General features: G+C 35.3%; 1 protein-coding gene across 2 annotated transcripts; it reads left to right on the top strand.

Annotated features, from left to right (window-relative positions):
- Positions 1-26,929, top strand: LOC132131988 (helicase ARIP4-like). Of its 2 annotated transcripts, XM_059544193.1 has the most exons (22): positions 1-156; positions 2,897-3,054; positions 3,764-4,022; positions 5,302-5,414; positions 5,504-5,617; positions 6,618-6,853; positions 6,939-7,121; positions 7,204-7,337; positions 8,776-8,972; positions 9,063-9,405; positions 10,466-10,643; positions 10,723-10,944; positions 13,190-13,308; positions 13,466-13,575; positions 14,421-14,520; positions 14,598-14,803; positions 14,884-15,059; positions 16,098-16,294; positions 16,386-16,564; positions 16,657-16,745; positions 16,814-16,913; positions 24,508-26,929. In XM_059544193.1, exons 2-22 carry the CDS (start codon positions 2,934-2,936, stop codon positions 25,425-25,427), a joined length of 4,296 nt encoding a protein of 1,431 aa, XP_059400176.1. In that variant the 5' UTR covers positions 1-156; positions 2,897-2,933; the 3' UTR covers positions 25,428-26,929. The 2 variants fall into 2 exon arrangements, with proteins under 2 accessions (XP_059400176.1, XP_059400177.1); XM_059544194.1 differs by lacking the exon at positions 1-156 and having other exon boundaries at positions 2,899-3,054; positions 16,657-16,746; positions 16,824-16,913.
- Positions 26,930-27,005: the final 76 nt, after the last annotated feature.

Below are 27,005 nucleotides of genomic sequence, written 5' to 3' on the forward strand. Positions count from 1 at the left end.
GAACCTTCAGAAGGAGTCCGTGCGCCTCGGAGGACGTTTGAGTTCGGTGCTCCTGCACAAGTGATAGATAAATTACTAGAATCAGTGAGTATTACAAAATTTAATAATTTAATGAATCGCAGCACAGCGGGGAGATCCTAACAAAGTGTGTAAAAGGTAAGACGCTGGTTTACCGCCACAAACGCGTGTTTAAACATCGATAATGTATTTTATTAGATCTATGAGCACAGTTAGCGCGGAAGCTAACGTCAACAAAAGAGAGCATCGCCGCCCATGCTAACGAGCTAACGGCTAGCACGCTGGGTAGGCTTCAAATAATTATGTGTTTTATACACCACGCATATAAGACCGTACAGAACATCTGGGTATGTGTGTCTAAAGAGGTTTGGCGGTCGTATCGCGAAAGTCAGGTGAGTTTTCCGTCTGGTTGTTCATCTGTTAGCAGCGCCGCTGGTCTCCGAGTACGGTTATGTAAATGTGTCTCATTCAGTTCTTTCCACAGAAGCGCTTTAAAACACTTGTGTGTGATGTGTGACGCTGAGATAGATTAATATACGTCTGGTGATGTGTGGTTCTGCAGGATGACAGCGAGCGCAGGTGCAGAATAATCGACCTGAGCTTCAGTTCAGTTTCACACACTGTCTGTCTGTCAATGGAAGAGATGCGCTTTAATTAAGTTTAACGTGTTTTCGTTCTTGTTTTCTATGTAAACCACAATGTTATACTCGATGTCAGCCGAACTGTACTTCTGTATATATATATATATATATTATACACTCAGGCAAACACAAATAAATGCATATATTTGATTGGAAAGTCGTTGAGTTCTACTGTTTTTGTTGTAACAGCTGCAAAAACCTTAAATGACAGATCTGTCATCATTTACTGTCCCTTCATGTCACTTTCAAACTTTGTTACTGTCTGCTGTCAAATATATACTATTTATATTGATATTTTTGTTTTATATATATATTTATTTATTTTTTATTTTTTTCTTGTACATATTTTGTATATATATATACAATTGTATTTACAAACAAATATATGTAACTACATGTACAATTATAAACACATTAAAGTATGTATATGTATATATATATATATAAAACAAAATTGTGTATACATTTATAAAAAAAATATATGTATATAAATTATAATGTTTTTACACCAAATTTTACATATTTTATTATGAAGTTATGTATATCATAACATTTATGTATATGTATAACAATGTAAAATAAAATTATATGTAACTATTATATGTAAATATAAACACTGTGTTTATAAGTGTGTGTGTGTATATATAACTAAATTATATGTGTATAATTGTATAAAAAAATTGTAAATGCATATAAATTTCAATATTTTTACATAATATTTTATTAAGTTATGTATATATTATAACATTTATAGAGAAAATACATCACAAAAATAGTTTGGTATGACTCAAGTGTGTATGTTTATATAAAATATGTAAAAACTGTGGTAAATTTTACACACACATATACATAAATTGCTTAATAGTGCTATATACGTCATGAATCAAACATATACAAAAAGTGCATTATGAATATAGTCTGTATGACTTGGAGACTGAAGGCTTGAGTCTCTTGTAGGTCCTTTTTGTGACTCTCTCAGGTTTTTTTATTTTGGTGCCTGACAGCATCCAGCCTCATTCACTTTCATTGTACAGACAGAACCATCATAATTCATATTTTGTGTGTGTTACACAGAGACAGTCTCCGTCTGTTCGTAATATGAAAGCGGTGCCGGGCGCTGGATGAGGCAGGTGCGGGGTGGAGCTCATGAGTGTGTGTTTTGGAACAGACTGTGCTGTACTGTGTGAATGTGTCAGTGTGTCACGGGCAGCGTGGCCTACATTCACACACCGCACACTGCTTCCTCTTATATAACCGCTCTTATGTAAGAAGCCCGAGTCTCTCGCTCCCTGTCCTCCCTCTTCTGTTTTTTCTCTTCTTCTAGTTCTTTCTGTTTCTTCTCTTTACACTTTAAACCTGGGTTTAGTTGTGTTGTTGCTCTGATGTTTGATTACAGCTGAGAATCGCCTGGCTTAAAATGTTGCCTTATTCTTTTCACTCTTACCTGAAAAGTAATACTGTAATACTAATACTAAGTAATACTAATACTGATATAAATTCACAGGTTTAGGGCAGGTTCAGTGTTGCCACAGAAGTATTTGCATACGTTGATTTTGCATATTATTTTAAATGTGTGTGTGTGTGTGTGTGTATAAATTATATATTTATGTATATATGTATAATTTATGTACCACCATATATATTATTTCTAACACCAGGTTTTCAGATTATCAATAGGTTGTCAAATGTTCAGAAATGATAGTCTTGAAGGCAACATGTCATCATTTTCCAGCAAAAGCACGTTTAGGAATTTTTGTAGCTGTATTGCATATTCTCTTTTTTGTAAAGTGTAAGTGTAATAAATAATAATTGTAGTGAACAAAATAATGGTTAATGAAACAAATGAAGCAGAGGCTGCATTTATTTGATCAAAAATACAGTGAAAACCTTAAATGAAATAGTGTTACAAATCAAAATAACTGTTTTCTATTTTAATGTATTTAAAAATAATTTATTGATGTGTTGTAAAGCTGTATTTTCAGCATCATTACTGCAGTCTTCAGTGTCACACGATCCTTCAGAATTCATTCAAATATGATTATCTGCTTCTCAAGAAACATTTCTTACTATTATCAATGTTGAAGTCACATTTCTGGGGAAATTGTGATTCTCAAATAAATAGAAATTTCAAAATAGCTGCATTTATTTGAAATTTCAATCTTTTATAATGTTATAAGTGTCTTGACTGTCACTTTGAAAAAAATCTAAGCAAGCCCAAACTTTTTGTCCACATGAAGATGTGTAAGTAATGCTCTTGGAGACCCAGGGGACAGCATGTCAGAAGAGGCGATCTCAGGGAGTGACCTGGAGCCCAGCCTTAACAGCGACGAGGAAGAGGAGATGGAGGAGGAAGAGGATGGAGAGAACGATGGGGACGATGAGGAAGACATGGGCGGTGGGTACTTTTATTATTATTTTTTGTAAGCACCTTTGTGTTTTGTGCTCTTTGCATTGATAAAGTATGGCCCTATGATTTCCCGAAACATGGATGGAATTGTGGAATCCAGTCATAAAAACTTGTCAAATTTTGGATGAATTATCAACTAAGGAATAATCACAGAAATATGTTTTCCATGTTTTAATTTTAATAGTAAATTCCCTTTGTTTGCCAAAATTTTAATTGAAGCTTCAGTCCGTAAATGATCGAAAATCAATTTGCGAGCAAGTACATAACCACTGGTGCCACACCTCGAGACATTAGATTCATCCATGCTGAACTTCTGAGGATACTTTTTTTTTTTTTTCATAAATGACATTGTAAGAATAAATTTGAATAAATAGTTTTTATGCATTCAAATAATTAGACATGCTAAAACACAGACTTTGGTAACAATAAAGCATAACGTGAGAAAAAATTAAACTTGTAATTTTGTTAAACTTGTAATAAATTGATGTTAAACTGTATAAGTTTCATGAATCATTAAAAAGGTGTCCAGAAAAATTAGAATGGGAATGAAATGGAATTTGTAAAAAAATAAAACCGATTTTATAGGGCCTTAATTAAAGCATGTTTATAGGCTTCAGTCTGGCATCGCCACTAATGTGTGCGCTCAGCTTTCAGTCTGTGAATCAGTTGTTGAATGCTTGGTATTTCCTCTCAACAGACCAGCTTGAGAGCCTGGAGGCCGAGGGTCCAAGAGATCTGACCAGCCCTGCACCTACCTCACCGATGTCTAGAGACTCCAGCCCTGAGCCCTCCCCCCGTCCCGCCTCCCAACCCTCGTCCACCTCACAGACGTCATCACGGCCCGGCTCTCAACCCCCATCCAGCCCGGACAGCCGCAGCAACACGTCTGCCAACAGCAACTCCAAGAAGAAGAAGTCCAAGACCTCTAAACCTGCTCACTTGAGGAGGAACATCCGGTATTCAGCTTGATTTAATGATTATGCATTAGTTCCCGCACACTTGTTTTTAGTGACGTCGAATATCGAAGTATTTTTTTAATTAATTTTGGCTCAGTGGTAGAGCATTGCATTAGCAGTGCAAAAGGTTGTGGGTTCAATTCCTATGTAACACGCATACTGGTAAAAAAACAAAACCAAATGTATAGCCTGAATGCACTGTAAGGCTCTTTGGATAAAAGCGTCTGCTAAAATGCATAAATATAACATTTTCGTTAAAGCATTATAAGCCACGCTTCAAAGTGTGGCTTATAATCCAATCTTTGATTTGAAGTAATAAAGTAATAAAGCAATAAAAACAAAAGCATTGTGATTCATGTAATTAAATTAAAAACCTGTAGAAACAATATATTTTTAGTCCAGACACTACAGACAATAGCATTGTTTTGTTTTGTTTTCTTCTTTTTTCAGTTTTGTGTTTTTGGGTTATTTGGCTTTTAATAACATGTTGTTTCAAACTAGTGTTAAGAAGATATTCTCTTTTATTGCAGTTTATCTATTTGAGTCAGTAGATTTTAGTTACAATACATAAAATTCAAAGGCTGTTTTATCTTAAAAAAAAAAAGTCCCTTACATACACTTTTATCACATCAAGCAATAGATAACATGACTATCTGTAAAAATAAAAAAGTGCATAATGTTTAAAATAATGTTTATAAACTAATTATAATTAATGAAGTTGCTTAAACAATTATTAACAAAATAGCATCATGTATGTATGTATGTATAGTTTAATACAAAAGGTTGAAAGCCAATCACACAGTACATTTTTCATTTAAAAAATGCGAGTTGCAGTGCGATGGGGGAAAAAACACCATTAAGTCTCGAGATATGTTTTTTCAAAAGTGAACTTGCATTAATATTGCATGGCTTTATAAACATGCTGTTCTCTTGTGTGAGAGGCGAGTGCAATGGTGATTGATGTCCCTCTAGAAAATGCGTGAAATATGCATTCTGTGTGAATGGCTTGGTTTCAGTTTTGATGATATCCGCATCAATGTTATCTTTTAGGCTAACAAAAACATTAAAACGCAATGACACTTACATCGCCATCGCTGGGTCTCCTTAATGCACACCTAAAACTAAAACTGGATTTTATTTTAAATTCGACGAATGTTCGAAATTCAGATTTCTTTTTTTTTTTTTTTGACAGTCCTAGTGTGAATGTTGAACACGTCACACTTCTATATTACAATAATCTGTCTTCCTGCTAATTGCATCTTTCTTCTCCGGCTCGCAGGACGCTCCTTAAGGAGCACCAGCTGGAAGCGGGAACCAAAGCTGCCCAGCAGGAGGAGCTGGAGCGACGGAGGCGTCTCGAACAGCAGAGGAAAGACTTCCCACTTCACTCTGGTGAGACTGGCCTTTGCTGCCTGCTCCTCCTATGCAGAATTCTTGGTAATGTAGTTAGTTAATTTGTTGCGTTGTGTTGCCATTGTCAGATCTTTCCACTGCAGCGTCAGGTCTCAAACAGGAAGTGATCTGTCTGGACAGCAGCGGAGATGAGGGAGAGGCTAAAGAAGACCCGCCCCCTCAGCTGCCTGCACGCAGAGATGGTAAAGTCAAGTATTATTACTAGTACAGTGTTATGTCATTTACATTATTGCATTACATTTACATTTTTCTTATTATTTATGTTATATTTACTATATATATCTTATAAACTCAAAATATGTTTTGAAGCAAGTCTTAAAAGCAACTCATTTTTATTATTATTAAACATAATTACTTGCATGTTTTTATTTTTAGTAAACATTTACTTTTGACGTTTATTTATAATAATTATTATATAATATGTATTACGATAAATGTTTAATAATACCAATTACATTAAGCATATGTAATATATATAATATTTAAATACAATTATTTACATACTTTTAGTAAACATTTATTGTTTACGCACGTTTTGTATTTATTTTAATATGTATTATAATACACGTTTAATATTAACAATAAAAAATAGAAATAATAATTAAATGTGTTTAAAATATAATTATTTTGATATAATATTTATAAACAACATTTATTTACATATTATTAAAAAATTCATTACATTTATTCGTGTGTTTAATATATTAGTATATATATATACTATAATAATATATATACAATAATATTTAAGTTATGAATGTTTGTTTTTTAATATTATTCACAGTATTTACATATGCACATTAATAAATATTCATCATTTTTCTCGAGATTACTGTGTGTGTGCGTACGTGTGTAGCTATATAGATTTTGTTTATAAAACCTAAAGTGTGTGTGTGTGTGGACTGCACGATTAATCGCATGTGATTGTCATCCGTGTCTCGTCAGTAAAGCAGGTTCTGTGATTAGCGGTAAATGTCCATCACCTGCTTTCAGATTTCTTTTCAATCGCATGCGATTAATCGTGCAGCCCTAATATGTATATATATATATATATATATATATATATATATATATATATATATATATATATATATATATATATATATATATATATATATATATATATATATGTGTGTATGTGTGTGTGTATAGGTATCTTGATGTTCATTTGTGCTCCTCCAGATGTGATCGAATTGAGTTCAGGGGATGAAGATGCCCTGCAGATAAGCAGTGAGGAAGACAACACTGAGGACCGCTCTGTCACTCCCGGCACGGAGGAGAGCAGCGGGTCTCATGTGAACGACAGCCTCAATCAAGCAGACGCCCAGGGAAGGGTGCTGGTCAATATCAACCATCCTGGAGATGAGGAGGACCTGTTCCTCGCACCGCAGCTCGCACGCGCTGTGAAACCTCACCAGGTACCTGCTGTTCTGATATGAACTGAACACCATTTTCACATTTCACTTGAACCTATTTGTCGCCGTCTCTTCCTCTCTCTGTCAGATTGGTGGTATTCGTTTCCTGTATGATAACCTGGTGGAGTCTCTAGAGCGCTATAAGAGCAGCAGTGGCTTCGGCTGTATTCTGGCTCACAGCATGGGCCTGGGCAAAACCCTGCAGGTCATCTCCTTTATCGATGTCCTGCTGCGGCACACTGGAGCCAAAACTGTCCTGGCCATTGTACCTGTGAGCGTCTGAGAAGCAAAGACCGCCTGATTGTGTCGCTCTGTGAGAGAGGTTTGTGTCTTATGTTTGCTCTCGCCTCCAGGTGAATACACTACAGAACTGGTTGGCTGAGTTTAATCTCTGGCTGCCTGCTGCTGAGTCCCTTCCCCCCGACACGGATCCAGTCCAGGCTTTACCTCGAACCTTTAAGGTTCACATCCTCAATGATGAGCACAAGTATGAACGCCGCACTTCCTCTTATTTGTACTCCTTAGAGGTTGAATCTCACAAAAACTGACAAGAAAATGTTTAGGTCATATTGCACTGCAAACTAGGAAATAATTGTTATTTGTTTTTATATTGTGACATCATTTGTGACCCTGGAGCACAAAAGCAGTCTTAAGTCTCTGGGGTATATTTGTAGCAATAGCCAGAAAAACATTGTATGGGTCAAAATTATCGTTTTATCTTTAATGCCAAAAATCAGGACTTTAAGTAAAGCTCATGTTCCTTGAAGATATTTTGTAAATTTTCTACTGTAAATATATCAAACCTAAATTTTTGATTAGTAATATGCATTGCTAAGAACTTGATTTGGACAAAATATTGTCCAATCTTAATAAACATACATCAATGGAAAGATTATTTATTCAGCTTTCGATGATGTTTAAATCTCAATTTCGAAATATTGACATTTTAAGACTTTTTGTGGTCCAGGGTCACATTTAAGGATAATTAAGCACACTTCTGCCCTCAGTTTTCATTGCTGTAATTCCAGTGCCATTAATGTGATAAGAATATAATATGAAATTAATAATAGTTATTTTATATATATATATATATATATATATATATATATATATATATATATATATACATATACATATACACACACACACACACACACACATTTACATACATATATAATATTTATTTATTCATTTAAATGCATTATTTAAGATTAAATAGGTAATACCTAATTATTATGTAAGAGCAAATATATAAGTAAATTAATGAGAAAATTACATAATAAAGTTAATATTAATAAAACAATATAATATGTCCATAAATATGTTCACAAATAATTATATAATTTGTTTTTATTTATGGTGATTTAAATAAACAAAATCTTTGCATGTATTATAATAAATTATTCTAAATGATTACAATAAATGACTTATAATATTAATGATAATAAAAAAAAATGTGTATATATATATTTGTATTTATATATTGTATGTATATATTTGTTATGTAGTTGTATGAAACATTTTCATATATTTATAATAAGAATCATTGAAGCACATTACAGTAATGAATTTAGAGAAAAAACATTTCTTAATTGTTATAAATTACAATTAAGATTTGGTCTCAAAACTAGCCTTACTCAAGAATAGGCTAGATATTATTTATGCAAAATATAATCCTTTATTAAATTTTAAGTTACTTTATTTAGTTTTTGTGAGATTTACTCACAAAATGACATGTAATCTTTCACAATATGTTTGGGATCCCTGTTAATGTTTTTATGTTGGTAATGATTGGAGTGTTAATGATAATGGTGCTAGCGATTGCAAGGATCACAAATATTGATAAAATGCATACCTTAAATGCACTGCAAGTGGATTTTTTAGCATCTGCTGAAACTTAAATGTATTTCTTGCACCTGGACCAGAACCACGGTGGCCCGGGCCAAGGTGGTGGAGAACTGGACTCGTGGTGGTGGGGTGCTGCTAATGGGGTACGAGATGTACCGCCTACTGTCTCTCAAAAAGAGCTTTGTGACCGGCCGCAAGAGGAAGTCCAAGAAACCCGCAGGACCTGTGATTATTGACCTGGATGAGGAGGACCGTCAGCAGGAGCTCATGAAAGGTCTGTCGGGGATTTGCAAGTGAAAAATGCCTAGCGTTTACTCTGGTTATGGTCTGTAATGAGTGTTCGTGTGTCCTCTGTGATCTTCAGGGATTGAAAGAGCACTGTCTCGACCCGGTCCGGATGTGGTCATATGTGATGAGGGCCACCGTATCAAAAACTGCCACGCCAGCACCTCGCAGGCCCTGAAGAACATCCGGTCGCGGCGGCGAGTGGTTCTGACCGGATACCCGCTGCAGAATAACCTGATCGAGTACTGGTGCATGGTGGATTTCGTCCGGCCCGATTTCCTCGGTACACGGCAGGAGTTCAGTAACATGTTCGAGCGGCCCATTCTGAATGGCCAGTGTATAGACAGCACGCCGCAGGACGTCCAGCTCATGAGATACAGGAGTCACGTCCTGCACAGTCTGCTGGAGGGCTTCGTGCAAAGGTCAGGAATTAGCATGAAATATTATTATTTAATACATTTTTTATGTACAATTAAACGTTTTTATTTTTCATTTCATGCCTTGTACTAATTATTTTAGTCATTTTTATTATTATGGAGTATTAATATTAAATTTCTTATTAAATATTATTTACTTGTTATTTATAATAAAACACTATATTAATGATATCTATTAATATACATACTTGTTATAGTAGAGTTATAGTAATTAAAATAAAACATTGTATTAAGTCATAAGTTATAAATATTAATTATTGTTTATTTAACATTATTAAATATTTCTTGTTTTATTATCATTAGTAATATTAGTATTGATGTCATTATGAAATATTTCTTATTCTTTACATTAATTTTATGTATTTAATGAATGTATTTACAATGTATTTTATGTATTTAATGAATGTATTTATTGAATTTTACATAATAATTACATGTATATTATTGTTTACATATAGTTATACATTTTTTTTACACATTATTAAATATTTCTTTTTGCTTACAAATTATTAATTTATTTTTCTTTATTGTTTACACGCACACACATGTTATTATTATTATTGAATGTGTATTGTTTACATTTAATTTGGTTGTATTAGTTGTTGTTGTTATTCATTTTGTAATATGAAATATTGAATTATTTATTAGAATTTACATATTGTTTACATTTATTAATAAACAGTTGATTGTTTTTATTATAATTATTATTACATTTATTATTGTTGTGATTTAATATTTATTTTTGTTTACAAATTGTTTGTTCAGTCTTTACGTTTAGGTTTTGGTTGTTTTTATTAATATTTAATATTATTGTTCATATTTATTATTTAATTTTAACATGCTTATTATTATATTAGCAAAGTACATTTTCCGGAAAAGTAAATTGTCTTGAAAATGAGTCCTCCTTTTGTTTACTATTTTAAGTAAATTGATCTTTTAAGGAGGTTTAGGTGCAAAACGAAAATGCTGTTGTTGTAGGTTAGACCATTCATTTTTATTTTTTTGACCAAAACAATTAAGCTGAACTTGTTTTATGCCTGCCCAGACGAGGTCATGATGTTCTCTGCAATCAGCTGCCGGCGAAAGAGGAGCATGTGATCCTGGTACGACTGTCCCGCCTGCAGAGGGCGCTCTATAGAGAGTTCATGAACCGCTTCAGGGAGGCGGGAAACACCGGATGGCTTGGACTCAACCCGCTTAAAGCTTTCTGTGTTTGCTGCAAGGTACTTGCACCTCAAAGACGCGTGTGGTGCTATATAGTAGCTATGTATTCTTGTAACTAATTTTTGTGCATCCCCATAGATCTGGAATCATCCAGACGTTTTGTACGAAGCTCTGCAGAAGGAAAATCTGGCCAATGAGCAGGATCTTGACCTGGATGACCTCAACTCCACCAGCGGGACCCGCTGCTCTGCTCCAGGAATAAAGAGAAAATCGTCTGACCCGGCCAACAGCAAGATGGCTGCTATGGGACCCCTGAACCCCTTACAGGAGAGGGCCAACCAAGTCATCACATATGAATGGGTAAAACACAGTTGAAAAGTGTGATCATCAAATCACAAAGACTGTGATTTCAGTAAATTATTGTATGTGATGCATGTTTCAGAGTAAAGCGCAGCACTGTGTTTTTACATGTGTTTACCGGTGTTTTCAGTGGCTTGATTTGCAATACATTTTCTTCCCAAATTTGGTATGAACTTTGAATAGATTTAAGTTGTAGTGATGGGAAGTTCGATTCTTTTCCGCGAACCGGTTCTTTCGGACAGTTCAATTCAATAAACCGGTTGAAAAAAACGGTTCACCGGTTCTTTTACGCTCGACGTAATGACGTCATTGGCGATGACGTAATGGCGTCACGTCTCTCAAACATTCAAATATATAAAGTCAGTAATCATAACTTTAGTCAGTTAAAAACCTCATAATCATGAAAAGTTTACAATGAAGTTTTGCAACAACGCACCCAAATACAGTAACAGCAATAATGTGCATATGAGGATTTAGGTCATGAAGATATAAAGTAAATAAATTAGGTGTCATCAGCGCAGAAACCACTATACATAAACCATTGCGATGTATTGTTATTAAATGAACTTATGTTTCGCCAGATTGCCCCTTCATTCAAGCCCTCGGTTTACCCGCGCTCATAACATTAGCACAGAATCAGTTCAGAATCAAATACCAAAAGAATCAGTTCGGTTCAGACGCGCTGTGAGTCAGTCGGCTTCACGCTGAATCACGCATGCGCAGTATCATCAGCTCCTCTGTTCTCAAAACGGACACGTCCGAAAGAAACGGTTTTGGTTCAGTGTACTGATGATCCGAAAACCGATGCAACCGGTTCTTGACTCGAGAACGAGAATCACTCTAACCGGCACGTGCTGCAGTTCAGTATAATCAGCGGCTCTACTCGTGTTCATGTTCTGTTTACTACAAACTCAATTTGTGAATGTGTCATCATTAATTATAAATACAGTACACATATTTCATAAATCATCCCTTATTCCTATTAAACATAGAGTCTTTAGAGTTCTTAATTATTGTCCAACTTCCCTGAAACCCCCTCTGGCCTATACATAATCTACAATATACAGATTAGAAACATTCATCTTGAAAAAAAAAAATAATAATAATAATAAAAATGTATATAGATCTCTTATCACACTTTCCGAAATACTTTACACGCATGCGCAGTAGCATCAGTTCTCAAATCGGACGCGTCCGACAGAAACGATTCTCAGTTCAGTGTACTGGTGATCCGAAAACCAATGCAACCGGCTCTTGACTCGAGAACGAGAACTGCTCCAGCAGTGGGCGTGTTCGTTCGTCATCTGGCTCGGCTCGGTGTTCATCTTCAGTTTTCTCTTCACAGCAGTTCAGTCAGTCACGTTAAAAAAGTTAACATCTTAAGTAATTTGTGGATTAATGCTTATTGGAGACGTAAACCGTTTCAAACGATTCAGTTCGATTTGGTGAACTGGTTCAACTGGTTCACTAAGAAGAGCCAGTTAAACTGAACGATTCGTTCACAAATCAGACATCACTATTAAGTTGGACTTAAGTAAGTCATGTGTAGAGGTCAACCGATGTATCGGTTTTGCCGATTAATCGGCACCGAAAAAAGTTTGCTTAATTTTCAGTAATTAAAAGATAAATGAAATTAATGTTTCATGCCTTCATTTGATAACCAGACAAATTTTAATACACAACACAGAATATTTGAGGAGGGGGAAAAATCATAAGGCTTCTTTAAGAAACAAATGAATAAACTAAGTTGTTTTATGGATTCAAATAATTAGACATGCTAAAACACAATTTAGTATCCATAAAAAATATGGTGGGAAAAAAATAAAACATTTCATAGGGGCCCAACCATGTAATTTTTGTTAAACTTTTATTAAATTGATGTGTTTTAATTAATTAATTAGACTTGCTTTTTGATTAATAAACATTAACTATTAAAACAGAGTGAAGAAAAAAAAAAACAGAATTTGGGAAAAAAAAAAACATTGATTTTGTGGTACTATTATTATTACTTTTATTATTATTACTACTATTAGTATGATTCAGTACTGTGTTTTTTTTTTTTTTAATAAAGCACTGTTTTAGTTTTTGTTCAGTATCCATTTTAAAAGCTATCGGTTAATTAATCTGTATCGGCCAGAATGGTCAAACCTAGGTATCAGCAAAATCGGTTGACCTCTAGTCGTGTGTTATTCATGATGTAATTTCTGCACATTTTGAACACATCTTTTCAAATAATTTGTTTTAGGCAAAAGACGTCATGTCCAACTACCAGACGGGTGTTCTGGAGAACTCGGCCAAGATGGTTCTGCTTTTCCACCTAATTGATGAGAGTGTCAAACGAGGAGATAAAATGCTTGTTTTCAGGTGGGGAATGTTTGGCTTTTCCATGTGTGACAGTGTACAGATGTTTGCCTTTTTACAGTAATCTCTCCTAAAGCTTCCTGAACTGTCAGCCTTGCTGTTATTTTACTTTTACATCAATGCTCACACTGGTTTATTCATCTGTGTGTGATTCTTGCAGTCAGAGTTTATCAACGCTCACGGTTATGGAAGATTTCCTGAGTCGGAGGCCCATGCCAATCCAAACAGAAACTGGGACACACACCTGGGTCCGGAATGTCAATTACTACAGTGAGTTTTCAAACATTTTCTGATGCCAAGGACCAGGGTTGTTAATTCTAAAACTAAAACCAAAAAAAAGAAAAAAAACATTTATTTTTTATTTTATAAGAATTATTTTATTTCAGCTAGTTGCTAAGGCCACATTTCTCATTTTCATTTAGATAATTTAAAAAACAAAAATAACTAAATAAACCCAAACTATAAAAAATAAATTTAAAAAGATTCAAAAAATTATAGAAATAAAAAAAATGCACAACAAAATTTTCAGCTATATATTTCAAGACTTACACTGTGTGAAAGAAATAGTAAGTGTTGTTATTAGAATTTTTTAATGATAATTTTATTGTGTGTAGGAAATTTTGTTTAAAAATTTGGGAAATATCATAATAATAATTCATAAAAAGGCAGCTTTATTTTTAAAAGCCTCGTTTATACTATGTGAGAGAAATAAGTGTGATAAGTGTCTAATAATTTTAATTAATAATAAAAATTAGTAATATTCATATAATGAAGTAATTTTTTTAAGTTATTTTGAAGTTATATTTTAAGCATTTTTAAAATGTATGTGATCAAATTGTCTAATTTATCTAAATATCTGAAAAATGTTAATAAAATAATTAGTGATTCAGATATTCTAGCAATACATCTCAAAATGCATTTTCATAAATATTTATCCCCCAATTTTTTTTTTTTACTTTTTCACTTTTTCCTCACTTTTTCTACAGATCATTATTTAATGCATGTTAATCCATCATTTTCATTTCTGCGTTCTATAGATCAACTAAAGCTGATGTTTGTGGTGGTTTAGTGTATATGTTGTTTGTAAATACACTGCGTGTCTGTCTCTTGTGCAGGGTTGGATGGGAGCACATCTGCTTCAGAGAGAGAAAGACTCATCAACCAGTTTAATGACCCGGCGAACGACCAGACCTGGGTCTTCCTGCTGTCCACCAGGTGAACTTGAGTGCAAATAAATGCCACAAATAGTGACGAAATGATGCGGTCTGGACTAACAGGTGCTGTGTTTGCAGGGCTGGTTGTTTGGGGGTGAATCTGATCGGTGCGAATCGCGTGGTTGTTTTCGACGCATCGTGGAATCCATGTCACGATGCTCAGGCTGTCTGTCGCGTTTATCGCTACGGCCAGCGCAAGCCTTGCCACATCTATAGGTTGGTGTGTGACTTCACACTGGAGAAGAAGATCTATGACCGGCAGGTGTCCAAGCAGGGCATGTCTGGTAAGAGAGGAAGGTCTGGGATTTTTTTTTTGTGTCTTAATGCAATAACAATTCTGACATTTTGATTGGCTGTTGAATAGATCGAGTCGTGGATGATTTGAACCCTGTCCTCACCTTCACACGGAAGGAAGTGGAGACACTGTTGCACTTTGTAGAGGAGGAGCCTGGTCCCAGCCAATCAGAGCTGGTCCCTAATGAGGACATAGATATCGTCATTAAACAAGCCTGCCTGTTATATCCACACCTCTTAACCAAGGTAATTACTCTGCTCGTCTTCTTCATCTGTTTTAAAATGTTACTATTTCAAACTAAATTCTGGAATAGAGAATTCTATTCCGCAAAATTCTGAATCATATGGTTTGAAAGCTTAGCTCATGAATATTAATTAGGCTGTGTTGCTAGCATATTAATGGTAATAAGTATAATTGTATGTTTACATAGCTGTGCAACTTTTTTGGAGCATACATTCATGTATGCTAATTTCTATCCGTAATCAATACCAGCTACTGTTGTACAAATTCAACTATTTGGGCAAAATTTTGAATGCTACAATGGTGCAGGCTTTGTTTGAGTATCAAGTCATTTTTGACATGCTTTGTAAACTTCATGGAGTTTTCAATTGCAACCATTTTACAAATTCAAAAATTCTGAACCCTCCTTCAGTGTAGACTTGGCTTATGAATATTAATAAGTTTGTACTAACATAGCTCTGTATCCTTCCTGAAGCGTTTAGTCGTGTAAGTTCATTTCTATCTTTATTCCACACAAGGTACTGTTGGCCAAATCAAGCTATTTTGGAAAAATACTGTATCTTAATATTGCGTAAGATTAGATCATGAATATTAATTAGTTTTCTTCCTGGCGCGTCCAATCATGTTACATCTATTCTGGCAAAATTCTGAGCTCATGAATATTAATTGGGTTGAGCTTACGTTTCTTCCTAACCTTCCTGGAACATCCAGTCACGTAACATAATTTCTCTGTCTGTGTTATACATCAGCTGTTTAGTGTCCAAATTAAGGCAAAATGATGAATATTACTATGGTGTGAGCTTATGAATATTAATTAGGTTCATTCATAACCTTACTGGAGCATCCCGTCACATAAGTGAATGTTTAAGAAATTCATACAAGCAAACATTTATAAATTGGAATGTTTCGAAAAAATTCTAAATCCCACAATGGTGAAGGTTTAACTTGTGAATATTAATAAGATTAAGTAATTACAGAGTGCTAATATTCCTTTCTAGGTCTTTCAGTCGCCTATGCTAATATCTGTCTGTTTTTCATTCCAGCAACCGTTCCAACACGAGTCTCTTCTGATGGACCGCAAGGAAATGAAACTGACCAAAGCGGAAAAGAGAGCAGCCAAGAAAAGCTATGAAGATGAGAAGCGGGCGTCTGTGCCGTATCAGCGGCCCTCTTACGCACATTACTACCCAGCTAGTGACCAGAGACTCACCAATATTCCCGCCTTCAGCCAGAGGAACTGGTGGGTCCACCACAGAAAACCCTCAATGTAGTGCCTCTCAGTTTTTAAGAGTGTTTTAAAATGTGTTTGCTTATCTAAACCTTTCGTTTAGGCGGCCCCCTCCTCATTTAGAAGAGAAACCAGTTGCAAGTGTGAGGCCAGTTCAGTCCACACCCATTCCCATGATGCCCCGACAGGTACCCATGAGTGTCGCCAGTTCAAGTGCGGGATTCCCCGTCAACTACCTGCAAAAGGCCGGTGTTTACGTCCAGCGCATCGTCACCACCACAGGTACAGCAGTTCACTTGTAATCCATGCAATTTCTTGCAATGTTTAATGTCTCCCAAATTGTTTCTCCATGGTTTTATATCTCTGCATTGCAGATATTGTGATCCCAGGTTCCAACAGTAGCACGGATGTCCAAGCCCGGATCGGTGCGGGAGAGAGTATCCACGTTATCAGAGGATCCAAAGGTACCTCAGTTCCAGAAGACTGTTCCCTGGGAGTTGGTAAGGTTTATTCACTTAATATTCTGTCACTGGTGTTGCAGGCACATACATCAGGACCAACGATGGGAGGATATTTGCCATCCGTTCTGGAAAGCCAAGACCACCCGAAGGAGGAGCCACAGCTTCAAGAGGTGTGCTAATCTACTCATTTGTTAATTAGCCTTTCTTAGCAGTCTTGAGGCAAAACTGACTAAATTTTATAAACTTTTATTGCATTTCAAAGTCAAATTTTTAAGAAGTCATTCCTTTGGCTGACATAAAGAAACTGGTGAAACAAACCAAATGTCAGTAGTACCATTGTCTTTGCAGTTGAGGATATGCTATGCAATGCTCTTTTCCAAGTAGGTATGGCTGGAAATGTTTACTTAAAGCACAGTATAATTGTGAGAGAGAGAGTAAAGTATGCCTTGTCTCCAAAAATTTGATTGATGAGGGTCATAAAAGCCATCTGTTCTGGACACCTGTTTGTACACCCCCCTCCCCTCCCTGTACAGCCAGTGACCTTAATATGAACTTATGAACCAAGGAGGAATTTCGGAGGGGGTGAGAAGTTGTGGGAAGCTATGTGGTTTTTTTTTAAACTTTGAAAAGGGGCGAAATCATGAAAATGGTGTAAGGGGAAGATTTTATTAAGGTTTTAAATAAACAGTGTATTTCAAGAAAAAGGTTATAAACGCATAGCAGCAATGGAAACAATGTAATGATCGTTTTCGTAGTTGGAAAAGTGTAAAAACGTTGTTAAAGTTAAAACTAGGTTACTGGTTATTTATCTGATACAACCAAACGAGTCAAAACCATCAGATATGTTTTCGTTAAGCAATACGTGAAAAAGATGTGAGAGCTTGTAGCATTACAATTTAAAAATGGTGTTTTGTTACCAGTTAGAAAATAAAGAAAACTAGGTAATAGAGTTTTAGCATTTGTACCTTACCTCAAACTGAAAAAAAGAAACGAACGTAAAGCAGCGATACAAACCAGAAAAGTAGGAGTTTTGTCACGATGTTAGAAAAAGTTAAAACAAAAGAAAAAGAGGTAGGCATTACGCGGATCTAAAATAAAATACACCAGACCCCGTCTTTAAAACACCAGCACAAGATACTTGTCAAAACTATGTTGTACTTTACCACTAACTAAAATTTTACTGACAAGAGTTAAACAAAAGAAAAAAAAGATCTCACAGCAAAGTGTTATGACGTCTCCGGTAACGTTAGCTCGACTCAAAAAAAAAAAAGAAAAAGAAGCGAACGTAAAGCAATGTTATAAACCAAGAAAGTAGGCGTTTGTCACGTCAGGTGAAAAGTTAAAACAAAAGAAAAAAATAGGTAACTTAGGCATTTACGCGGATCTAAAAGAAAATACATCAGACAAGATACTTGTCAAATCTATGCAGTACTTTACCACTAACTACAATTTTAAAATGCGAGACTGTTAGACGAATGAAAAAAAAAGATCCTCCGGCAGAGTTGTGAAGCGTCCGTAAAACAACCTACCACCACCGCAAACACAGTTAGAATGAGGCTCGGGAATGCTCCGGAAAAAAAACCACGCCTCCAGCGCTAGAGTGGGCAGGGCAGGAGGCGTGATAGTAGCATTAAATAGATTTAAACGTTACAATAATTAAACTAAGTAGTTTATAATAAATAGACATCAGTCCTTAATTAGTGAAAACTTTATATCCGTTTAAACATATGGTCAATTTTTACTTTTTAAATGATGTAGACATATACGATTTTTATTTACTTTTAGGCTAGTCTTAAAAAAAAAATAAAAAAAAAAAAAACATAGTTGAAAAAGCGTTATTTGTTTTTAATGTGTTAATTACTTTAATCTATGACTAGTCTAAATTTAGACTATCTCCGTCTATATATTTTTTATTTTTGTCAAGCTTAATTTCTCAAGCTATGTCAATTAACACACACACACACACACACACACTTTCCTTCTGTCAAGCTTGTGTCGCGATATCTAGTAAATAAACCAGAAGTCATCTCGGTCATCTCAAGCACCGAAACCCGAATGTGTCGGTGTCTGTGTGATTACAGGCGTCTACATATCAGTTAGACATCAAGCGGTTGTAAAAACATCTAACAGGTTTTGAAATGCTTGTAACTGGCTTGTGAAACTAATTTCAAAGGGTGTTATATATATATATATATATATATATATATATATATATATATATATATATATATATATATATATATATATATATATATATATATATATATAGGATTTTTATTTTAATTACATTTATCATTTTTATTCACAAGGTGATTTTTAAACACAAATGCACACAGGTCATACAAACAAGTGAAGTCTACCTTGCTTTTTTCAAGCCTCAATACACACACACACACACACACACACACACACACACACACACACACACTTTCCTTCCCCCATGCTTATTCTGGGAAACATTTCTATAGCCACATCTTTATTTAACAAAATCTAAAATGAGATCTGATTTATTGCTATATTAAATGCTTCTGTAAGTTGTAATCTTTCGTTGTCATATATTTTACATTTTATTAAAATAGGTTCAACTGTTTCACAATATCACATTTAACACAAAGTCCAGACACATGTATTTCATCTTATAAATAATGACTGATTAAGTGCAATGTGTCCAATTCTATGGCGAGATCTTCTCTTCTATTCCCAAAAATTCTCCTTTCATTTCCAACTGGTCTTTGAAAATTATATAAATGCTGTCCTTTATTCTAACCAACCCATTTAATTTGACACGTATCTTTTTATTTTTATTTATTTTTTAATTAGACCTTTTATTTCTAATTTACTCATTGGAGTATTAAATAAAATGTCTGACATTTTAATGGTCTACTTTTATCTGGTCCACTACTTTCATTAACTTCATTACCTATATGTGTGGGTATCCATACAAAATAAATCTTTGTTATTGCTTGTATTCTGAACAAACTCTGTAAAATGACTGATAAAATGCTTTGTCTAGTAGAAGCTTCACCACTCTTTAAACTTGATAGTACTGAAAATGTGTCTGAACATATGATTACTTTAGGTATATTAATGTGTTCAACCCCACTGAAGAGCCAAAAATATGACAATCATTTCTGTAGTATAAACGGACGGATGATTAGATGTTCTTTCTGGTATTCTATGCTCTTTATTTTTAATCTAAACAAAAGACCTTGATGTTTTATTTTATTTTAATAAGCCACTCACACTTACTTTAGTAGCCTTAATCATCGAATATGTCTTTTATTTTGTTCATATTAACTTCTGGCACGAAATTCTAGATTCATAAATGTATGTTTTTCAAATTACCCCACGTTTAGTGGCGTTTAAAGAGGAATTTGTGATGTATTTGGAGACGTTAAAAGGAATGAAAAGTCCCAAAGCAAGATTTTTGTATTCTTCATTAGAGGACTTTGGTTTCTTAATGTGAAAATCTGTTACTCCCCACTACATTTTCTTTATCATTGTATTTTTCTTTTTTCTTAAGTGTTGTTTTATTTATTTTACATTTATTTTGTTTTATGATGTACAATGATATATAAGTGTTATAACAAGTCTAAGTTAGGTTAACACAGTACACGAAGCATGGGATTTAAATAATATAATAAATAAAAAGAAAACAGATTGAATAAAAAAAAGAATAGAATTGTTGTTTTGATTGCTTCCACCGTCCTCATCTGTAAGTCGCTTTGGATAAAAGCGTCTGCTTAATGAATAAATGTAAACGTAAATATCTCATCATACATTTAAACCTTTGCGACCAACGTTATTAGGGTGGTTGGGGAAGTGTTAGTGTGTGTTTTTTATTTTTTATTCGATGCTTTAAACATTAAAAACATAAAGACGTACATTACTGGTAGATTTACAAATACGGTCTGAGATTACACTCAATGTTTGTTCACACTCTGTACATCATAAAACAAAATAAATGTAAAATAAATAAAACAACACTTAAGAAAAAAGAAAAATACAATGATAAAGAAAATGTAGTGGGGAGTAACAGATTTTCACATTAAGAAACCAAAGTCCTCTAATGAAGAATACAAAAATCTTGCTTTGGGACTTTTCATTCCTTTTAACGTCTCCAAATACATCACAAATTCCTCTTTAAACGCCACTAAACGTGGGGTAATTTGAAAAACATACATTTATGAATCTAGAATTTCGTGCCAGAAGTTAATATGAACAAAATAAAAGACATATTCGATGATTAAGGCTACTAAAGTAAGTGTGAGTGGCTTATTAAAATAAAATAAAACATCAAGGACTTTTGTTTAGATTAAAAATAAAGAGCATAGAATACCAGAAAGAACATCTAATCATCCGTCCGTTTATACTACAGAAATGATTGTCATATTTTTGGCTCTTCAGTGGGGTTGAACACATTAATATACCTAAAGTAATCATATGTTCAGACACATTTTCAGTACTATCAAGTTTAAAGAGTGGTGAAGCTTCTACTAGACAAAGCATTTTATCAGTCATTTTACAGAGTTTGTTCAGAATACAAGCAATAACAAAGATTTATTTTGTATGGATACCCACACATATAGGTAATGAAGTTAATGAAAGTAGTGGACCAGATAAAAGTAGACCATTAAAATGTCAGACATTTTATTTAATACTCCAATGAGTAAATTAGAAATAAAAGGTCTAATTAAAAAATAAATAAAAATAAAAAGATACGTGTCAAATTAAATGGGTTGGTTAGAATAAAGGCCAGCATTTATATAATTTTCAAAGACCAGTTGGAAATGAAAGGAGAATTTTTGGGAATAGAAGAGAAGATCTCGCCATAGAATTGGACACATTGCACTTAATCAGTCATTATTTATAAGATGAAATACATGTGTCTGGACTTTGTGTTAAATGTGATATTGTGAAACAGTTGAACCTATTTTAATAAAATGTAAAATATATGACAACGAAAGATTACAACTTACAGAAGCACTTAATATAGAAATAAATCAGATCTCATTTTAGATTTTGTTAAATAAAGATGTGGCTATAGAAATGTTTCCCAGAATAAGCATGGGGGAAGGAAAGTGTGTGTGTGTGTGTGTGTGTGTGTGTGTGTGTGTGTGTGTGTGTGTGTGTGTGTGTGTGTGTGTATTGAGGCTTGAAAAAAGCAAGGTAGACTTCACTTGTTTGTATGACCTGTGTGCATTTGTGTTTAAAAATCACCTTGTGAATAAAAATGATAAATGTAATTAAAATAAAAATCCTATATATATATATATATAACACCCTTTGAAATTAGTTAGTTTCACAAGCCAGTTACAAGCATTTCAAAACCTGTTAGATGTTTTTACAACCGCTTGATGTCTAACTGATATGTAGACGCCTGTAATCACACAGACACCGACACATTCGGGTTTCGGTGCTTGAGATGACCGAGATGACTTCTGGTTTATTTACTAGATATCGCGACACAAGCTTGACAGAAGGAAAGTGTGTGTGTGTGTGTGTGTGTTAATTGACATAGCTTGAGAAATTAAGCTTGACAAAAATAAAAAATATATAGACGGAGATAGTCTAAATTTAGACTAGTCATAGATTAAAGTAATTAACACATTAAAAACAAATAACGCTTTTTCAACTGTTTTTTTTTTTATTTTATTTTTTTTTAAGACTAGCCTAAAAGTAAATAAAAATCGTATAGGTCTACATCATTTAAAAAGTAAAAATTGACCATATGTTTAAACGGATATAAAGTTTTCACTAATTAAGGACTGATGTCTATTTATTAAAAACTACTTAGTTTAATTATTGTAACGTTTAAATCTATTTAATGCTACTATCACGCCTCCTGCCCTGCCCACTCTAGCGCTGGAGGCGTGGTTTTTTTCCGGAGCATTCCCGAGCCTCATTCTAACTGTGTTTGCGGTGGTGGTAGGTTGTTTTACAGACGCTTCACAACTCTGCCGGAGGATCTTTTTTTTTTCTTTCGTCTAACAGTCTCGCATTTTAAAATTGTAGTTAGTGGTAAAGTACTGCATAGATTTGACAAGTATCTTGTCTGATGTATTTTCTTTTAGATCCGCGTAAATGCCTATTTTTTTCTTTTGTTTTAACTTTTCACCTGACGTGACAAACGCCTACTTTCTTGGTTTATAACATTGCTTTACGTTCGCTTCTTTTTATTTTATTTTTTTTTTTTTTTGAGTCGAGCTAACGTTACCGGAGACGTCATAACACTTTGCTGTGAGATCTTTTTTTTCTTTTGTTTAACTCTTGTCAGTAAAATTTTAGTTAGTGGTAAAGTACAACATAGTTTTGACAAGTATCTTGTGCTGGTGTTTTAAAGACGGGGTCTGGTGTATTTTATTTTAGATCCGCGTAATGCCTACCTCTTTTTCTTTTGTTTTAACTTTTTCTAACATCGTGACAAAACTCCTACTTTTCTGGTTTGTATCGCTGCTTTACGTTCGTTTCTTTTTTTCAGTTTGAGGTAAGGTACAAATGCTAAAACTCTATTACCTAGTTTTCTTTATTTTCTAACTGGTAACAAAACACCATTTTTAAATTGTAATGCTACAAGCTCTCACATCTTTTTCACGTATTGCTTAACGAAAACATATCTGATTGTTTTGACTCGTTTGGTTGTATCAGATAAATAACCAGTAACCTAGTTTTAACTTTAACAACGTTTTTACACTTTTCCAACTACGAAAACGATCATTACATTGTTTCCATTGCTGCTATGCGTTTATAACCTTTTTCTTGAAATACACTGTTTATTTAAAACCTTAATAAAATCTTCCCCTTACACCATTTTCATGATTTCGCCCCTTTTCAAAGTTAAAAAAAAAAACACATAGCTTCCCACAACTTCTCCCCCCCTCCGAAATTCCTCCTTGGTTCATAAGTTCATATTAAGGTCACTGGCTGTACAGGGAGGGGAGGGGGGTGTACAAACAGGTGTCCAGAACAGATGGCTTTTATGACCCTCATCAATCAAATTTTTGGAGACAAGGCATACTTTACTCTCTCTATTGTGCACAGCTCATCAGTGCACGTGTTTCCAAAGATATAAGATCTTGCTTTTAAGTCCTTTTTGGGCCTCTGTTTCACATTATCTAGAGGTCTGCGTGGGACAGATTTTTTAGTCGTTAAAAGCAGAGGCAAAAAAAAAGGTGCTTTACCTCACTCAAGAAACATTGAGAATATAGAAGAGTTTACCTAAAACTGTTGATCTTTCCTACCTCCCCAATACTCATTATTTCAAAACTTAGGCTGTGCCACACTTCGTGGGATAGACTCAGTACTCGCAGGGGTGTACAGACCTCTACCTTGATTGAGACCACAGTTTTGATTGTTGATGGATTAACCCTTTAAAGGGGTTTCACTGTACAATCTTTCTGTGACCATCTCAGATCTATACTTAGTAGTCTACATTAGGGCTGCACGATAAATCGCATGTGATATTTAATGCGCATCTTGTCAGTAAAGTGGGTTCTGTAATCAGTGGTAAATCTCCATCACCTGCGCGCTTTCACATGGAGCAGAATTTACTACACCGAGCTGTTGTTCACTGACAAGCTGCACAAAATATGATCATGGTTTTCTGCAGCTTGTCAGTGAACAACAGCTCTTTGTAGTAAATTCTGCTCCATCCGAAAGCGCGCAGGTTTTACTGGCAAGATGCACATTAAATATTGCATGCGATTTATCGTGCAGCCCTAGTCTACACCGACATAAACTAACAACATTTTTTATTTCTCACAGAGGAATTGGGCCCTCCCTTGCATTCTGTCAGTAATGGTCGTGCATCTCCTCAGGAGCTGAAACGTTTAACTCCCGAGGCTCTGCCTCGCCCTTCGCCCCAAGACAGCCCCAACCTTCTCCGAGAAATCCAGAGCAACAAGGACCCAGTTCCTGTTGGAGAAAACTTACCATCTTCAGCAACACCTGAAAACTTGGGAGCAGATAGATCTGACCAACACCGGCAGCTCAGCAATGACACTGCATCGTCTGTGGCTATTCAAAGTTTGAAACGGAAGTTTATGGAAAGTCGGACATCCAAACAGCCTAGCGCCAAACGGACCTCAACATCAACCGGTGCCACCGCAAGTTACCCGGGGTTTCCTTTAAGCCCCGGGTTTGGGTTCCCACCTATGGGGCTGAACCCTGCCTTGTTGGGTGCCCTGGGTCACATGACTCCTCCCCCGTCTCTTGGAAGCAGGTCGCAGCTCCTACAGCAAGCTGGTCAGGCTTTGGGTGACCTTCATGCCATGTTTCCCACTGACCCACTCGGACTTGCCATGTCCAACAGCACTCTTTCCTCGACCTGCTCGACCAACACCACATCCTCCACCCATGGTGGAATGCTGGCCTCTTCTTCATCCTCTGTGCCCTCTTCATCATCGTCCTCCACTTCCTCTTCACTCCCACCCTTCTTCATGAACCCAAGCATGGCAAACATGCTCTCGGGCTTCCCAGTACCATTTTCCCAGCCACTGTTCCATGATTCCCTACTACCTAGAGGCCTGTCCTCTATGACAAACCCTGCCTCCACTCCCTCCAGTTTCCTCTCTTCCTCCAGTCTTTTGGGGGCAGCGTTCAACCGCCCCGATACTCACCCCTCACTCACAGAAAACGGCGGGAGCAGCTCGGATGACGATGTCATAGAGGTGATGGGCCAGTGATCGCAGTGATTGGCTGCCTTGGATTCCGTTGTTCCAAATGGAAGAATCTGATGAATGGAGCTGAAATTATGTAAATCCAAATGCTGAATACGCATGGAGTTAAGAAAGGCGATATATATATTTTTCTTTACTGTAAGGGACCAGAGCACAGGGCTAACTTGAAGAGCCCTAGTCGTATCTCTCTCGCAAAGGGTTAAGACACATACTTGATGAATTCCCTCTGAGAGATACTAATCTGTACTCAAATGTGATTGTCTTTACAGACTGTTTGCATTCATAAGAGATGACTTTAGAAATACTAAGCCGTTTGCTAGACCTTGTAGCATCACCTGGAATGATAAATGAGAAATACATGACCTTTTTTATTATAATTGTAAGTACTACTTGTAAACGGTGGTCCTACATGAATATTCATATTTGTTTAAAATCGCAGACTGGACAGCGGTGGGGGGGGGGGGGGGGATTCGTAACAGTCGAATTGAAAAGTAACCGAAGCCATGCCTAGCGTTAACACCGCCGAGACCTTTTTGCTTTCCTTTGTTAAAAAAAAAAAAAAATGACAAGGAAAACCTTAAACGCGAATGTATTTTCATGTTAGCCTTTAAAATTTGGTGGAGGGACGTAAGTTTAGTGCATTTAGTTCAATATTAGCCTTACAGCAGACAAATGGATCTGTGTTCTCGTTCAATTGAGTAGCAAACAAAATCATCTGTTGTTCTCCATGGGGATCATCTTACGAATGTGTAGACTGTTATGCGACCTTATTTGTTTTTTTGTTTTTTTGCGCTTCGGATCATCTGCGCGCTCATTCAGTTTCATCCGTGTTGGGGCCACAGTCATGACCAAAGTGTTTGTTTGGCCGTTTCGAAGAATCTCGATGTGTTAAACGTTTGTGTTAATGTTAACTCATTAGGCGCTGGTTGACCTGTGACTGAAAAATCCCTCTGCAAATAACACTGTTCATTCTCTGTGCCTATTAGAGCTCTTTGTTTTGACTCCTCCCATGGTCTGCTTTCTGATTGGCAGATACCCACTTAATGATCTATGGCCTGAGTCTGCAAACGCTGTTATATCAATATAATGGTGTGCATTTGACATGTGATTTATATCTTTGTCATTGTTGTTATTTGAATCTTTTTTTTGTAACATCTTATTGCATACGTGTTCGTTTTTTTCTCTTTACACTATGTACAAATTTACCAGAAATATTTATTTATAATGCTGAAGAGTAATTCGTTTTCTTTCATTTTTTTTATTTTTATACGTTTTCAGCCATTTTTAAGAAGGAAAAAAAATCCCTCTATCAGAGAGACACAGGGTTTTTTTCCCCCCATAGGTGAGTTCAAGACCATGATCTGTGAGCGATTCAGCAGTCGGGACCCGCAAAAACACATTTGAACACATACAGGTGCTGTCCCGAGATGTCCATGTCTCATGTTCCCAACATGGGGAAGAGGATAAATGACATTGTATTTATTAAATATTGTTTTAACATAAATAAACCCGTCTCCTCCTGTATTCAGAATAATGGTTTACACAGCATCATGGATATATTTTAGGCATGATGTGCAACAGTTT

This window comes from Carassius carassius, chromosome 48 (assembly GCF_963082965.1).
Source record: "Carassius carassius chromosome 48, fCarCar2.1, whole genome shotgun sequence".
In the NCBI taxonomy this organism is placed as follows: Eukaryota; Metazoa; Chordata; class Actinopteri; order Cypriniformes; family Cyprinidae; genus Carassius; species Carassius carassius.

What these genes read in the sequence shown, in the direction of transcription:
- LOC132131988 (XM_059544193.1), top strand. Translation starts at nt 2,934, where the DNA reads ATGTCAGAAGAGGCGATCTCAGGGAGTGACCTGGAGCCCAGCCTTAAC. An exon ending in AGACTTCCCACTTCACTCTG is followed by an intron (nt 5,415 to 5,503) that starts GTGAGACTGGCC and finishes TGCCATTGTCAG; the next exon opens with ATCTTTCCACTGCAGCGTCA. An exon ending in GCCTTCAGCCAGAGGAACTG is followed by an intron (nt 16,295 to 16,385) that starts GTGGGTCCACCA and finishes CCTTTCGTTTAG; the next exon opens with GCGGCCCCCTCCTCATTTAG.